The sequence below is a fragment of the Schistocerca gregaria genome, chromosome 9 (assembly GCF_023897955.1).
Source record: "Schistocerca gregaria isolate iqSchGreg1 chromosome 9, iqSchGreg1.2, whole genome shotgun sequence".
Classification (NCBI taxonomy): Eukaryota; Metazoa; Arthropoda; class Insecta; order Orthoptera; family Acrididae; genus Schistocerca; species Schistocerca gregaria.
This window is the reverse complement of record NC_064928.1, coordinates 28,470,363-28,488,532: the sequence shown is the minus strand read 5'-3', so window position 1 is coordinate 28,488,532 and position 18,170 is coordinate 28,470,363. Positions and strand designations below refer to the sequence as shown.

General features: G+C 44.5%; 1 protein-coding gene across 5 annotated transcripts in view; it reads left to right on the top strand.

Annotated features, from left to right (window-relative positions):
* The window catches only part of LOC126291558 (cytochrome P450 4C1-like), a 136,190-nt gene that overhangs the window by 59,018 nt on the left and 59,002 nt on the right, over nucleotides 1-18,170 (top strand). For 4 of the 5 annotated variants that reach the window (XM_049985071.1, XM_049985070.1, XM_049985072.1 and 1 more), the window contains one exon: nucleotides 4,948-5,149. The exons of the other annotated variant lie outside the window; for it this stretch is intronic. In XM_049985071.1, the coding sequence (XP_049841028.1) occupies nucleotides 4,948-5,149 (202 nt within the window). The remainder of the gene's footprint in view (nucleotides 1-4,947; nucleotides 5,150-18,170) is intronic. 5 annotated transcript variants of the gene reach the window in all.

The window sequence follows — 18,170 nt, the reverse complement described above, 5'->3', positions numbered from 1 at the left end:
CGACATACGCAAACTGAAGATAGATCATTAAAGTCATCCCAGAATTAACACTTTACACGAAAACGATTTCATGGTTATGCTTATCCCAAGTAACTTATTACGGCATTCGAGGCTGTTTATAGCAATGACACCGACGCGACGCGACGCGACTTCCGACACAGGTGGTGCGCTGATCAGCGTCTAGAGAGAACTGGGGCATTTTTTTGTCGCGCAGCGTTCTTATATATAAAGCCGCGGTGCGGACGGCTAAGGGAACGCCTGATTAAATCCACTGTCCCGACTAGCCGCTGGGCTAGTAATGCACCACTTTAAGTTATCAACTAAATCATTGCTTCCTTTGCTGATGGCCAATGAAGCTCTCAATTTAAATGTGCAATCAGCACACAGGTAAGTAATCATAATAAAAGTTTGACGTGGCTAAGTCCAATATTTTGGGCAGTAGACGAGCTCTGAGGTTGCTCTTTGGAGATACGCTATCGCTATAGTTTTATAGTTATTCAGTTGAAACTTTTAACATCTTTATGACTGTAGCGTATTTCCCTTCTACTTAAATTTAAACATCCTAGCTTGATTTATTCACCTACTTAATCCGTCTTGCTTCCTTAATTTTTAAGACAAAACTCAGAAAATCATGAATTACAACTAAAATTTTAATTTATGAGATCCAGAATACTGTTTCTGCTAAATTATTATGCAAAAGGAATCTAAATATAAATTTTTAAGTTTATAGCTCTTTTCTGTTGCGCCAATGATTTTTACAGAAAAACGTCCAAATTTCGAAAATGGTTAAAGTTATTGAACTGATATTCAACACATATTGATTTAGTATTACTCCTGACATGCTAGAAACGTTTCAGGTTATTTACTTGATTTTTAAAGTATTGCGCAACATTTATGACGTCAGAGTTAGTTACAGCGGACTGGTGGCACACAATGGAAAGACTGCTGTGAATTTTGTACGGCGTGAGTAGTCTGCTTCCCTACATGGTGCAAACGTCGTCGAACTGTTGGTGCAGATGGTTGTTGTCTTGCAAACGTCCCCATCTGTTGCTCAGGGATCGAGACGTGGCTGCACGATCCGTTACAGCCATGCGGATAAGATGCCTGTCATCTCGATTGCTAGGCCGTTGGGATCGATCACGGCGTTCCGTGTTACCCTCCTGAAGCCACTGACTGTGCTAACAGTCACTGGATCTAGACCAACGCGAGCAGCAATGTCGCGATGCGATAAACCGTAAACGCGATAGGCTACAATCCGACCTTTATCAAAGTCGGAAACGTGATGGTACGCATTTCTCCTCCTTACACGAGGCACCACAACAACGTTTCACCAGGCAACGCCGATCAACAGTTTGTGTATGAGAAGTCGGTTGGAAACTTTCCTCATGTCAGCAGGTTGTAGGTGTCGCCACCGGCTCCAACCTTGTGTGAATGCTCTGAAAAGCTAATCATTTGTATATCACAGCATCTTCTTCCTGTCGGTTAAATTTCGCGTCTGTAGCACATTATCTTCGTGGTGTAGCAATTTTAATGGCCAGTTGTGTAAATACATACATTCGAAATATGTATATTGCTTTTGACACAATCTGTCATTACATATTATACCACCTACTAAAAACTTACTATAACCTACTCATTTAGCTCTCCAAAAGGTTTGCAATTATTGGAAGCGCGAATATGGCAGAACTGAATTGTTTTAGGAGTTCAGAAACGTGTTATTCCCAGTTTAAATTCTCATCTATAGACACCTAAAATTTTTAAGTTTCCATCGTACTGTTTATTTCCTCATCATGTGCTACATTTATCGTTAGTGTAGTACCTCAAGATGTGCAGAACTGAATATGTTGTATCGTTCTGAAATTCATGACTGCGTTTGCAGAGAAACAATAGTATCTTTAAGTACGTTATTTAGCATTTTTGCTGTTGCTGTATGTTTGGGTTGATTAGAGTACGAGTGTCAGTAACAAAAAGATCTGATTATGATTGTTGTATAATAGGTGGAAGATCGAAACAATAGTGGAGCCTACGTTGAGCTTTGGGCATCAGAAGGATCTCCCCTGTGTACAGGAGCTTAATTACTAAGTACAGATTTGTGCTCGCTTTTCATTAACCCTTTGAATGTCAAGGTAACGATCTATCGTTACCCCCTACTGAAGCAAATACTGTCAGGGTGCCGATTCGCCGGTACTCTGCTTCGTCTTGTTTAGTTTACAGAATCGGGAGAGAGTTGGCGTTGGCATGCTGATTACAGATGCTCTTTGCCTCGAGCTATGTGTAGGTCCATAGCTATCGACAATTGAGCATCGTTTCGGTGAAATATAAGCGTTCGATTATTCCGCTTTTGCATCGTTTGTTTGTTGACGCCGTGTTTCGCAGTACATGTTAACATTCTTGTTACTGCACTCTAAGTTCTTATTTTTGCGCAGTACTGTTATTTATCATTGTTTCTGTGCGTTTTTCTTCACGATAAGAGTTTACAGTTTGTTTATTTTCTCCAATTTTTTTGACAAATGCAACCTACACCAGGTCATAGCAGAGGACTTGCCGATGAAAAAATCTGTGAGCTTTTAGAATGTACTAGTGTTTGTTTTAGCGAAAGTAGCAACAGTTCAGAAAGTGACAGCGATGTACTTGACGATATTGTGAACGAAAGTGAAGACAAAATGGAAGATGTACACTACACTGACGTACTTGCACTTGAAACACTACAGCCATTACCACAGCCATTTCAAGAGCTGCCAGGACCGAAACATATGCAGCCAGCAGGATCTCCTGTGGTAGAATATTTCAATCTATTCTTTACTGCAACGTTGCTGCAGCTTATTGTAACTGAGACAAATCGCTCAGCTAAACAGTTTATAACTAAACATGGTGCATTGTAAAAACCGTATAAGAAATGGAAAAATGTGACAAGCACCGAGGTAAGAGGTTTTATTGCTTGCTTACTAAATATAGGACTCAATGAAAGGCCCACATTGCTCTCATACTGGAGCACAGGCATTTCCATGGTTTGGTAAAATGTTTTCTGCTCACCGATTTAGGCATCTTATGAAATTCTTTCATCTTGTGGATAGTGAGAAATGTCCAGCAGCAGGCCATCCTGATTATGACCCATGCATCAGGTACCAGCCATTGGTGACTCATACTAATAATGTATTTAGACATCATTACACACCTCATGAACAACTTAGTATTAATGAGAGGCTAGTTGCCACTAAATGTCACACTTCACTATTACAGTATATGCCAAACAAACACCACCAGCGATTGGAAATCAAATTCTGGATGCTGTGTGACGCACTATTGTCTTGGGTTTTATACTTACGGAGGTGCCAAAAGCCAAGAAGATAAGGCTGAGATTGCAAGACATGGTTAGGTTATTGTGTTGTCCAGAAGTTACTGTGTTTGGGCGATTATTTGAACAAGGGATATCATATCCCTGTGGACAACTTTTTCATGTCAGTACCACTTGTAAAAAGTCTTTATAAATTAGGTACATACATTACTGGCACTGTAAGAAAAAACAGGAAATACTTGCCAGAGTAATTTAGAAAGCAATTTGTAATTAGGGAAAAGATGTAAGTCAGGTCCGGTGCTAGCATGCGCCTACCGAGAGAAAAAATCCCAGCGTACTCCCGCTCTCTTATTGTCAAGTAAATTTGGTTCTAGTGACATTGAAGTCCAAAATAAAAATAAAACAGTAAAAAAGCCAGAAATAATACACCAGTACACGCAGTATATGGGTGGAATACACACATCTGACATGATGCTGTATGCGTATTTGCACGAGAGGCGAACTCTTCATCATTGGAAGAAGGTAGCTTTTAACATAATGTCAAGAATGGTGCTGAACTCTTACATGTTATACAAAGAGCACAATAAAGGAAAGAAAGTTGTTACCAGATATGTATATAATGTCATGATAATTGAAGCCTTGTCAGATGAATAGCTGCAAGAAAAAATGCAACTGATGATCCTCGTGGTTCTCCGGGTTTGAGGAAAGAAAGAGTCAAAGTGCTGTGTGTGTACTAGTGAGGAAAGGAAAGAAGGTCAAAAAAATGTTTGTAATAGATGTAATAAGGGCTTGCATGGTGAATGTTTTCCCAAAAACGCAAAGGCTAAGTCATACTGTAGACTCGGAAATTCTGTAATGTTCTCTTCAAATAAATAATTATTATCTCCCTAAATCATAACACAAATTACATATCCCTCATGTTATTTTATTCAGAAATCTATGTAGATTCTATGGACTGCAGTTAGCCTCCTTAAATTGAAGGACAGTGTTAGATATATGAAATCAAAATCAAATTTATAATATTTTTTAAACAATATTTCATTTGGACTGTCACAATCAAATTCATTTCAAACATTATGATAATCTGGGTAACACATAATATTCTAGATACTTTTATGGATAAGTGGTAATTTTTTCATATTTTTGAAGTGAATACTGTGTGATAGATGGCAATTTAAATAGAATGTAGCATAACGGTGTAAATACGCATGACATTTTTACCATACACCACTCGAAATCGGCCGACTGCAAAAGGGTTAAATATGTTATTGATCGGTTAGCTATACCATCAAATTCATAAACCCGCAGTTTATCTAGCTAGGAGTATTGGATGTATCTGCGAACGGCCTTGCCAGGGCGGTAACACTGGTCCCCGTCAGATCAGCGACGGTAAGCTCCACTGAGCTCGGCCAGCGCTCGGATAGGTGGTGGTGCGGGTCTCCTGAGTCAGCAGGGTGGTCAGTCGGAACGGCCGCGCCTTCAGAGGACTGTGCGGGCGGAGTAGTGGACCTGTCTAGTAGTAAAGCTTCTTTTGTGCTTTATCTTTCCTGTAACGTTTTGTTCCAGTGAGTGTTGCAGTTTGTGCAAACTCGGGTGTACTTTCCCTCCGTGCCAGCAAATGAAAAGCCTGTGTGCTGTTGTCGTGGCGGCAGGTTCTACGTGGGCCCCAAACTGGTGATAATGGTCGCTCACCCAGACGACGTGCAGCACATACTGGTCACGTCCAAGATGGTGGAACGAGACCCCCTCACCACGAACGTTATGCGGGTCATCGTCGGTGACGGATTACTTACCCTCAACGGCAGCCGCTGGAAGACACACCGCAGACTCATCAACCCCACGTTCCACTCTGAGGTGAGTCGAAGCCAACCTCTTAACACTTACAAAGCTTCGCTAAAATACACTGGTGGAAAATGACAAAGCATCATCATCTTGCTATGGGCGCAGATACGGGCACTTTAATGTCATCCTGCACAAACTGTAGGCTTTTTGTGATCTCTATCTCGGGGAGAGAGGCGGTTCGTGGTGTCAGTACTAGGGAAAGCTGAAAAATTGTTGTCAACGTGTGACGGAGTTTTCTTTGGTTATTTTTTTCTCTTTTTTATTTATACTATCTGTGTTACGCACCGTGCGTAAAGTTATGTACAAAACACTGTACCTGTATAGGTGGTAATATTAGGACAATACCCACAGAAAAAGCAAAAAATGTGAAATCAGTCGAAACACTGTTGAATGGAAAGAGGCAAGTAATCGCTTTCGTTGAACTAGTTGGCGGTATGGACGGGCGAGAAACGCAAAAGTTATTACAAGAAACCAAGAATTAATTATTGGTGTGAAAAGCGATGTGCAATAAGAGGAAACTGTCCGAGGTCGAGTAGTAATGTTTAATAGTAACTACTAAACAGCGAGTTTTATGTTGTGCTTCACTTACTTAGAGAAAAGAAGGATACGGTTTGGTAAGTCTTTAGTATAAATGTTGTCCATAGTAAACTATTTCGCATTTGCTTAAGTATAAAACGAGTGCGCTATCTTATATGAATGAATTCAGTGCAGATGAGCATTTAATCTCAGTCCCATTCGAACATCTTACAATTCACTGTTCTAAATACATTGAATTCCAAGAAACTACAATGTTACAGCTGTCCACAAATCATATCGATCCACTAGGGAGCAAATAACGCAATATTCAAGACAGAGAGACGCCACACTGAATATAGCTTCAGAGGTTTCAACATCACTCGCCATCTTCATACGTCAGGAATTAGGCGCAACTTATTCGAATATATCTTTGGACATCGAAACTTTTGACAGCAAAGATAAACAATGTAAACAGTCCTACGAGTGCTGAGCTAGAAACAACATTCTGCTCGACATTATACTTACTTGGTTTAACAAGTAAGAATGTGAGATACCATGCAGCTAACGATATATTAGAGACAAAATATTTTGGAACCAGCGATAAACTGATTAACAACTTGCAATTGGCTTATAACTATTTTAGTTAGAATTTTACAAAATGTTACAGTTGCTGCTGAGGTGGCGATGTTGTGTATTTCTGTGTATTCTAGATACAATTTGGCACTGAAATAAAAATCAGTATTTGTGAGGAACTAAGATAGAGTAATGTAAAGCATACAGATATGATCAAATTTTCGGCTGCCGTCGAGGCGTGAGGAGTTTTTACTCCTCTTCAATTGTCTCTCAAGAAACGTTATCTTGGATATTTCAACCTAATGTACGCGTTGTGAATAGGATCAAGATGCGCCTGAAGTAACAAAAAAGTAAATAACACTATTTGCCAATGAGAAACTTGATAGTAACTGAAAGTAACGGCACACGCTTTTCGCTCTTATTTCATCCAACCGTTAGTGAAACTCCAGCTGAATGATGTCTCTTATGTTAGCATATTCTAATGTTCTCTTGAAGAAGCTTGCACAGGATAGAGTAGCATGGAGAGCTGCATCAAACCAGTCTCAGGACTGAAGACCACAACAACAACAACAATGTTCTCTTGTGTGACATCTGCGAACTTAGCATGCCTTTACCACAGAACAGAGAACATGTAGAATGGATATTCTGCTATCATCCATTCGCCAAAATTTAGTGCACATGCGCGAGGACTGCCATATTGAAATCGAGTCAATAGCTATGTCTGAAGCCAAAGGCGAAAGGATGCGTTAAGTTTATTCTATTAATTATGCCTCTTAGCTGTTGGTTTTTCCTACGTGCAAACAGTTGTTTGGTGTACTGCTGAAGTTAAAGTTACAGAGCAGACCACACACTGAAGTAACGAGAGTTTCCCATGAGGCGGCTGTTAGCAGCAGCACGTGAGAAAAAATAGTTTTCCGATTTTCCTGGCGTTTAACTGTAAAAAAAACTGTATGTAAATGAAGCAAAGCTTCGTCAACTCCTGGAGTTAATTTTTCGGTAGAGCTTCTCCTTAACCTTCAAAAGTAAAAAAAGACTTGTTTCGCATTTGCTGGCTTTCTTCACTACTGCATATAAGACCTCTCATTCGAATCTGGGGAAACTAAGTGGCACACACAATTGATTTATTTGATGTCTTACACTTTCGTATAGGGACCCGATGATGAAGTATCTGTTTTTTGCTACTGTGGTACTTTTAGAACTGTGCACCGTAACATCTGAAGGGTTTCCGTGAAATATTTGGCCACTGGCTTTTTTACGTTTTGCTCATGTTAAGCGCTACGGTGCTGTGTACTAAACGTAACTTAAGTATCGGAACTGGTTTTATAGCTGGTACGGAAGCCACACGTGACTATAGTACGAAGAAACCAGAAGTATTTTATCCGAGCGCACGGCCGGACTGCGCCACGTGCGATCAGCGTGCGCCTCTTCAATGGCTCTGAGCACTATGGGACTTCATCTCTGAGGCCATCAGTCCTCTAGACTTAAAGCTAACTAACCTAAGGACGTCACACAGATCCATGCCCGAGGCAGGATTCAAACCTGCGACCGTAGCAGCAGCGCGGTTCCGGAATGAAGCGCCTAGAACCGCTCGGCCACAGCGGCCGATCGTGCAGGTCTGCCGTGAGCAGTCCGTGCGAGTGGACGCACGGTTCCCACATTAGCGACCACAGTGTGTCTTTGTAGTTGCTGTTGGAAGGCAATGAGGAACTAGTAGACATTCCACACCATAGTTACGTACGGTAATCGAAAAGCTGAAACGCGTCTCACATTTAGGACACAACTTCCCGTAAATTTCTTTTCTACATGCCTGAATCGGCATTTATTTAACGAATATTATTCATATTGCGTAATATCTTAGTGTGAACTTGAAAGTCTGCGTCTCGCCTACTGTATTCATTTAAAGTAATACCTGCGTTAATTCGAAATTAATTCACAGACTGCTTATATGTTGGCATCAACTGTATTAGGTGCAAATATATTACCCGTCAGTGACATTTGAACATTTGGGAATCGAGGCCAGATTTCGCTCAAATCGCAAGCGGGCGTATTAACCACTTCATGCAGTCCAGTCTATTTCCAGTTGACTTCCGACGGCTGTCGATCGACATTAGTGACTGTTCATCCAGACATGCAAGTAAAAAGTACCGTGGCTATGTGTTAGTTTCAGTTTGAAAACATGAATGAAAATTCCAGTATTTATACAAACACTGAAACACTTACACGGTGTCTCACAAGAGGTATTTCTGTAGAGAGTGGATTTATCTGCACAAAGTCCCAGAATAGAAAAAATAGTAAAACTGCTGCAAGGAAAATTGCGATATTTACAAAACATGAGGCTAAAAGCGTTATAAACCTGTCAGCTATGATACATAATCATTTAATATTTATGTCATATATTATCCATCTGAAGGTCTGGAGATTGCGGCTGTGAAGATAACGACAGTGATCATGTGCCGTAGCAGGCAGACTAGTCGAGAGAATTCTGTGTTCGGCTTATCTTAATTTCGTTCGTGTGGGCAATATTGTCACACCCCTAGTAGTTGCTGCTAAACACATAAGGAACTGGACGGGCAAACTCGTCAATTTGTAAGCGGGACTAAAAAATGCTTCAAATGGCTCTGAGCACTATGGGACTTAACATCTGAGGTCATCAGTCCCCTAGAACTTAGAACTACTTAAACCTAACTAAGCTAAGCACATCACACACATCCATGCCCGAGGCAGGATTCGAACCTGCGACCGCATCAGTCACGCGGTTCCGGACTGAAGCGCCTAGAACCGCTTGGCCACCGCGGCCTGTTAAGCGGGACTCCGCCTTGCATTAATCGCTGATCTGATAGGGTGACTCCCTTTGTAACCTTTTTGCTGTGATTTTAATGTAGTTGTTCAAAAATGGTTCAAATGGCTCTGAGCAATATGCGACCTAACTTCTGGGGTCATCAGTCGCCTAGAACTTAGAACTAATTAAACCTAACTAACCTAAGGACATCACACACATCCATGCCCGAAGCAGGATTCTAACCTGCGACCGTTCCAGACTGCAGCGCCTAGAACCGCTCGGCCACTACGGCCGGCAATGTAGTTGTAGTGGGTGTCATATTATAACATTTCCTCTTTTCGGCATCTGTAAACAGAATACACGTTAGCTTGAGGACCTTATTCAGTGATCATTGTTTTATCTTTTAATGTCCAATTCTCAATCCAAGTGGAAAGGTGCAAATAGCACACACACACTCGTAGACTGGACAGTTTTCGTATGTCCGAGGTAGACAAACCACACGAAGAAAGCACCGAAGAGGATTTAGAGGTCGCGCAGGTAGTGAAAAAAGGAAGAAAGATTGGTGCACTTGAAGAAATGTCAGCTCACCGACGTACATTTGATACTGTGCTTAATATACAAACGAGGGAGACAGGTAACACATTCTCTAACGGTTAATGGATTTTCTTTAGTCTAGCTGTAATACCCCTTCTCATGACGAATTTGCATAGATAATTATTGGGAATTTTGTGCCCTGTCGAAATATCGTGACGTGTATTGAACGATAACTTCCTGTTACCTTTAAATTTGTTTGAACGTTCAGTTCAACGGGAAAATTTTAAAATCGCTTCCCTGAACTTTGTGACATCTCTGGAGTGCAGTGCAACAGTTGTTACCTCACTGCAGTCAATTGGAGCCATGTTGTTGTCTACACAACTGGCCAGTGTACGCACGAGAAGGGCTGGTGGCCCGACGCTAAACAAATGCAGTCGGTGTTGCCAGAATAGAAAAGACCAGTTTGGGAAACTGGCACTAGTTGTGGAGAAGCAGAATCTGGTTTTACCGATTTTAACCATTTATCTGAATATTTCTCTGAAGCAACATAAAAATTGCACAGAGTTTCTTTGCGACACGTTTAAAGTTTGCTCCCTGGATGCAAATGGTGCTTGCAGGCAACTGTTAAGCTCTCATATGCAGCGGTATTATGTGGAAAGTTTCTGAATAGTGTGCATCTTTATCAGACACCGTGTAAGGTCACGTGAGCACTATGGTCGCCGGTGGAGCAGTTTCTGTCGTTTTTTTGTAGCGCAGGTTTTGTTGTGAAATGTAAGCTGTCTATAAGCCGATAGAGCAAATCGCGAAGGCAAGTTATTAAACAAATGTGTTAGCGAATTCTTATCTAGGACACTGCAAATGGACTGATCTGTTGTGGGGAGAGGAAGCCTGGCATGGAGCATTGGATGGACAACGCGTCCAGAGAAAGAAGAAAGCTGCAGCCTCAGCGCCAGGGAATGAGGTACGATACGACAGAGTCCGCCACTATCCAGAGTACGGACCACAAAAAAATATGTGAACTTTGTCGACAAGGGTATTCCGCTACAAATTGTGGAGAATGTGGAAGTCTTCTGTGCTTTGTACTAAAAAGGAATTGTTTTAAGACATTTAACATGAAAAAGTGCAAAATGCAATCTTTTTTTCAGCCTAAGGAACAACGTTGTATTATTTATATTGTAGCACTCATGCGCGTTTTTTGGGCAATGATATTCACAGGAAACAGTGTATTTTGAAAAAGTGCTGGTCAAAGTGTTCACATGAACACGTACATCAAATTTAAGCGGCTTAATATCTTTTCTTCGGAATAGTTCTGAGAGTGCCAAATATAGGGTTAGAGTAAGACAAGGATTTAACGTCCGAATGCCTTTATTTTATTTTATTTCAAGACTATTTCGTGCTTTTTCAAATGCGCGTGTATGAAGGGTTGAACGCAGACAGCGAGATGAGGGGAGCTGGACTCGCAAGACGCGTAGCTGTGAATAACATGCATCGCATTTGTGTGCTAAAGAACGATAGCATTAAAAACTGCCGTAGGACGCACTCAGAAAAGTGAATGCAGCCTTCGATAAAGAAAAGGACTGTCAGTTTCAACAGGTGCGTTTTACCTGGGCAATGTTACGTGCAGCGCACACAGCACAACGGCGGAGGCACTGTCTGCCCACCCCATCGCCAGAAGCCTGCGGACACCAGGACGCCTAGCCGGATGGAAACGCTGCCACTGTGTGTAGCCGACGCCTCTGCGTCGAGGTCGCCAGTACCGAGGGAGGGCGCGCACTGGGAGAAGGCGGGGGGGGGGGGGGGGCGGTTCAAACACGCGGCACGCCACCGACCAGCCTGACTTAAGTTTCCATTGATTACCGTAAGTCGCTTCAGGCAAATGCCGCGATGGTTCCTTTGAAAGGACACGGCGGACTCCCTTCGCCATCTTTTCATAATCCGAAATTGCGCTCCGTCTCTAATGACCTCGTCGCGTCACTAACCCCTTCCCTCCTGCTCGTGGTGAGCAGTGGAGCCTGCTACGTACCCCTCCAGCCAGAGGCGAGAACACTGCGTGCTGATTTTGAAGCCAGACGCCGAGTGGAGTGGGTCCTCGGCTGACAGACACGCAGACACAGACCCGACGACGCAGACTCAGCCGCTCTGTTGACTGACCTCCTCTGTAGGCAGCGGATCGCCAACATCGTGCAGATGCTCGTATCTCTCCTTTAGGCTCGACAATTTCAGAGTTCTGGAGCTGTATGCAGAAGCCGACCGTTTGTGCTGACCGCTTCGCTCACATCAGTGTTGCAGGATCGGCACTCCTACACCAAAAATATAGTGTGCAGCAGCTTGCAGGGTTGGTATCTTGGGCCGAACACAGAGTCAAGAATGCAGGCTCGTTTAAATATTCTTTATTGTTTGACAGTTTTCGTACGGTAAGTCGACGGCTGCTCCCAAGGTGATGACTATTGTTAGCATCAGCAGGTGAGAGTGTTGAGACAGTAAAATCCTGCGATAGCGTAGCAACAGCTGGAAGCAGCAGTGACTTTTACGACAGATCTCGTCTCCACAGCAAAGCGAACTCACAGCCAGACTGCGATCCAAAGTGTATGTCAGGGGAATGCAGACGCACTAAGACGAACCTGGGACTCTCAGAGTGTCGGGCAATGGTGCCCAATAACGGCCTTGCCGCAGTGGTAATATCGGATCCCGTCAGATCACCGAAGTTAAGCGCTGTCGATCTGGGCTAGCACTCGGATGGGTGACCATCCGGTCTGCCGAGCGCTGTTGGCAAGCAGGGCTCACTCAGGCCTTGTGAGGCAAACTGAGAAGCTACTTGATTGAGAACTAGCGGCTCCGGTGTCGTATATTGTTAGGAGAGCAGCTGTGCTGACCACGTGCGTATCAGCATCCAGTGACGCCTGTGGGCTGAGGACGACACGGTGACAAGCCGGTACCGTTGGACCTTCATGGCCTGTTCGGACGGAGTTTTAGAGAGAGCACATCAGGGCGGAAACGAGACCGGTGATCACGACCGCTGAGGCCAGCATTTAGACCACTGGCTGCGCTCACTTGACGGCTGCTTCGACGCACACCCGACTGACGCCGTCACAGACTTTCTCCCAAAAGAACGCACAGCGCTGATGGAATGTGTTGCAACTGCGAGCGAGGCCGTCGCGCGGTTGAAATGACGGAAAACGCGGCGGACCTGCGAACAACAACACAACGGGAGAGGACGGACACGACCAACGAAGCACAGAACGAACAACAACATGAACGGACAACAGAGTCACAAGGAAACCTAACACACACGTCCACTCGTACACAGAACAAAGTAAGTAAGTTAGACACGCAAGGCGATGTGTCCACAGACGTACGCGAGATTAGACTGGCTGGCTGAGCGAGAGGCGCCTGCTTAAGTACTCTTTCGGAGGCGCCGCTATTGCCCGCTGGAACCACGTGTTCCACTGTGGCGCCCCCACACTAAAAGCTGGCCAGGAGGCGCGCGCCCCCACAGCTTACGATGCAGCTATGGTGCAGAGACCTCTAGGGGTCTTCGACGTCCATGATGTCTGGCGCGGATTCAAATTCCGTTGCGCGCGGTACCAGAGAATGAACTGGGGCGTATATAGACTGCCAGAAAGAAAAATAAATGCGACACTATTAGGAACAGTGTCCAGTTATACCAGGGTGCATACTGAGGGGATGTAGTGTTAGTGTTTCATTTTGCATCAGTGATGGTGTGGCAGTCAGCAGCCGTGTCTCTTTGTACTGGGCAGGGAGGGACCGTGCTGTTAGGGGCGAACAGACTCTGCAACATTCTGTTTAGGGTACAAGCGTGCCCCACGGTCTAGGACTTCTGTTGAACATCTTAAGCTACTCGAACGCGGTCGCACTGTGAGCCTGCACGAAGCTGGACGGACGATCAACGGATTGCTGCTCGTCATGGGCAGACCGTACCGACGGCGTGTCGCTGCTTTCTACAGAGCTCTGTGCAACATTGCCGCGCCCGTGAAGCCGGTTCTGAACTGCGTCGTACAGATGCACGCCGAGAGAGACGACTGTGTAAGCAGCAGTAGCCGACCGAACACCACCCAGGGAAGGAATTGGGACAAGCGTTGCGCGTGCAGAGTCATCAGGTGCCGTTGGGGACTGTCTGCTCAGGAGGATTAAGACCACGTGTGGCTCTGGCCAGGCCTCTGCTGACACCACGGCACAGCCGAGCGTCGCTACTGACGTGTTGTGGAGAGCGATGTGGCGCCTGCTGTCTCAGGGCGAAGGTAGGGTCAGTCTGTAGGCGACTGATGGACGTACACGTGTATGGCGTAGGCTTGGTGAGCTACCTACTCCAGAGTCCATTCGACCACGACACACGGGGCTTTCTGGTGTACGTGGTCATCAGTTACAGCTCGTGATCACATTTGGTGGTTCTGCAGGCTAAAGTAATCAGTGGCCGCTACATTGCGAGGGTTGTTGTCCCTGCGCTACTGCCGTTTCTTTGACGGGAGTGTGATGTGCTTTTTCAGGAGGACAGTGCACGGCTGATACAACGCAGTGTGATCTCCGTGGTGTCCAACTACTGCCCTGGCCATATAGCTCACCAAACGCCTCGCTAATTGAATACGTGTGGGGCACGGTGAAGCAGCAAGTCACTCGTTCTCCGAGGCCTGCGAGAGCCATTGCCGAAGTCCAGCGGAAGTTGGAAGATGCTCGGAAGAGCCTCTCGCAGGATGCCGTTCGGCACCTTCATGATCCTTTGCACGAATATGGTTCGGAAATTGAAGCAAAGTCCTTTATTGCCTGAGTATCGCAGGCCAGGGCTCAATTAAATATATATTCATTTTGTGGCACTGTAGGCCAGAAAATGGTGGATTATATTTCCCATTTCTTTCCTTTAAGGCGTTTTTAGGACTTATTTACACACACCAACAAAAGTTTTGCATCACCTCAGTTCCGAGAGTTCCTGAACTTGTACAGAAAACTGGAATAGAGATCAACATGGCCGGCCGTTGTGGTCGAGCGTTTCTAGGCACTTCAATCTGGAATCGCGCGACCGCCACGGTCGCAGGTTCGAATCCAGCCTCGGGCATGGATGTGTGTGATGTCCTTAGGTTAGTCAGGTTTAAGTAGATCTAAGTTCTTGGGGACCGATGGCCTCAGATGTTAAGTCCCATACTGCTCAGAGCCATTTGAACCAATTGATCAACATAAACATCATTTCCACACTTTTTAATGCTCAAGAAAACCACAAGTTGCATGCTGTACCACCATACAGCGAGACCTTCAGAGGTAGTGGTCCAAATTGCCGTACAGACCGATAAATGTCCAGTAGCACGTCCTCTTTCATTGATGAATGTCTGTATTGGTTGTGGCATACTATTCAACAGTTGAACAGGGCAATGTTGGTCCAGATTGTCCCACTCCTCAACGGCGATTCGGCGTAGATCCCTCACAGTGATTGGTGGGCCACGTCCATAAACAGCCCTTTTACTTCTATTCCAGGCATGTTCGATAGGGTTCATGTCTGCTGACCACTCTGGTCGAGCCATGTCATTGTCCTGTAGGAATTCATTCAGAAGATGTGCACGATGGGGGCGCGAATTGTCGTCCATGAAGACAAATGCCTCTCCAAAATGCTGCCGATATGGTTGCACTATCGGTCGGAGGATGGCATTCACGTATTGTAAAGCCGTTATAGCGTCTTCCATGACAACCAGAGGGGTACGTCGGTCCCACGTAATGCCACACCAAAACAGCAGGGAACCTCCACCTTGCTGCACTCGCTGGACAGTGTGTCTGAGGCGTTAAGCCTGACCGGGTTGCCTCCAAACACGTCGACTATTGTCTGGTTGAAGGCATCTGCGACACTCATCGGTGAAAAGAACATAATGCCAATCCTGAGCGGTCCTTTCGGCATGTTGTTGGACCCCTCTGTACCGTATTACACGGTGTCGTTGTTGCAAAGATGGACTCGCCATGGACGTCGGGATTGAAGTTGCGCATCGTGCAGCCTATTGCGCACAGTTTAAGTCATAACACAACGTCCTGTGGTAGCACGAAAACCTTTATTCAACATGGTGGCGTTACTGCCAGGGTTCCTCCGAGCCATAATCCGTAGGTAGTGGTCATCCAATGCAGTAGTAACCCTTGGGCGGTCTGAGCGAGGCATGTCATCGACAGTTCCTGTCTCTCTGTGTCTCCTCCATCTCCGAACAACATCGCTTTGGTTCACTCCCAGACGCCTGAACACTTCCCTTGTTGAGAACCCTTCCTGGCACAAAGTAACGATGCAGACACGATCGAACCGTGGTATTGGCCGTCTCGGCATGGCTGAACTTCAGGCAGCACGAGCCGTGTACCTACTTAAAGGTGGGATGACTGGAACTGATCGGCTGTCGAACCCCCTCCGTCTAATAGGCGCTGCTCATGCAAGGTTGTTTACATCTTGTGGGGGCGGGGGGAGGTGGTCAGTGACTGTCAGTGGACTGTATCTGTCATACACTATCCACAGTCAACGTTTATCTCCAGGAGTTTTGTGTACTTGGGTGGTGCAAAACTTATTTTAATGTGTGTATTTATCTATTTCATTTAGATGGGAATGATTTTCTCTTAATTTTCTTTCGACAGGTACTGGCCACTTTCAATTTGAATCATCAGCAGGTCACCCTTAACATATGTTTTTTTTATAGTAGGCATTAAAAGTTCGTGAAGATCATAAGAATTTAAAAATATATATACCAGCTGAGACATGTAGCATTTGCTTATGAGGAACCGGCGGCGCCCATGTGTTGCTGTTTCCGCCAATGGGAGCAAATGCACGTCTACACAGGAAATTCAAACCGATTTAGAGGCGCAAACTTGGAACCCCGTATATCGGTTCCACCAACAATATACAGCAACCATCCCAGATTTCCTACGTAATCGACAAGCACTAACGCTCAGGATTAATGTAAAGCACCGAGCAAAAAGGAATTATCCGAAAGCCAGTGCAGTACTGGCAGTTGTGCCACCTCACATAACTTGTTCTCTTTCACAACTTGGAAGGCAGGAGACGAAACACAGGCGAAAGCAAAGCTGTGAGGACGGAGCGGGAGTGGTGCTTGGTTAGCTCTGGTGGCAGCTCAGCGTGTTCGGTGAGAGGGCTAGCCGTCCTCTGTAGTAAAAAAAAAACCACGATGAACTTGAACAAGCGTCGTAGGACGTCTGCTCCGAACAAATGGAACGAACAATCATAAAAAAAACGAGACCAACCTAAAAAAAGTAGAAATAAAGGTTGGTGGGGCAGTTGCCCCCGAAAGCAAAGGTCCCGAGCTCGAGTCTCAGTCCGACGCACTTTTAATCTGCCAGGAAGCTACAAGTCGCAGTTTTCTATTTTACTCCACGAATCAAAGAAAATTCTTACAGAAATAGGTACAGCTCTACCACAACCATCAGCTGTCATTGTCAGAATTGCCACACTTGGAATAACGTACGTAGGATCTTCTGTTGTTGTGTATCCATGAAATTGTTTTTTTATGAACAACACGTGTTGTAATGCGGCATGACCCAATAAAAGAAAGGGGGAAGGGGATAAAGGGTGCACAAGATTAATTTTGACACATAAGAAACTCCTGTAAAACGATCTGTAATACTGTGACTACAGACGTTTATGAAATGCCAGTTTTAAATAACATAACGCGAAAGCATTATGGAATAGATATAGTAGCGCTGTTGCCAAGAGTTTTCAACTTGTGCCATGCAGCGTCAGGCGCTGAGCAACCGCTTGCGAAAAATCTGTCGCCCTGTGACCAACGCGCGCGAATGGCTCTCAACGTGTTGTAAAGAACTAAACTTTTACTCGCCTTAAGCACAAAACGAAACGCAGCGGGAAGCCACGCCAAGTTGCACAGTCTTGGGGGTGATGTACAGAGTGGTACGCCATTTATCAGAAAAGATTAATCTCGTTTACCGTTTCTCCTCTTGCCCCCTTCTTTAACTGGATCATAGCGCTTTACAATGCCTTTCGTTCACAGAAAACGGTTTTATGGTCATAGAACCACAGAATATCTTATGTTTGTTATTTCAAGTGAGGCATTTCTAACCAATGCTCTACGCACCCTATAGTAACCTCTATAATTTTTAATTTTTCAGTTTTGCAGGTGCTCTACGTTTAATCACAGCTTATAGTTGTATATAATTATACTTATTTCTGTAAGAGTTTTCTTTGACTCATGAAGAAAAAAAAAAGAAAACGAAAATTGCGACATGTAAGATAAGTAAGAAGGGAACAAGTTATGTAAGGTAGCACAATTGCAAGTGCACCGTTAGCATTAATATTGCACTGGTTTTCCCGTGAATGTGTTTTAGATGGTGCTTTAAATTGATGCTGAGAGTTAATGCGTTTCAATTACGTAGGCAACCTGGGATAGTTGCCGTATTTTATTGATGGAACTTCTAACAATACCACCATTGCAAAGTTGGTTAGAAATCAGATTAATGATGTTGCTCATGCAGCATATGTTCGCTTTATCGGACAACAACAAAGTTATTGACTGTGGATGGTATCGTCAGAATGGAAATAATGAGGTCACTGTAAAAAAGTCATTCATTTGGCACTTATCTTGAATGGATTCCCACGTAGATGTCGTTGAAGTTGTTATGGCTCATCTTGTT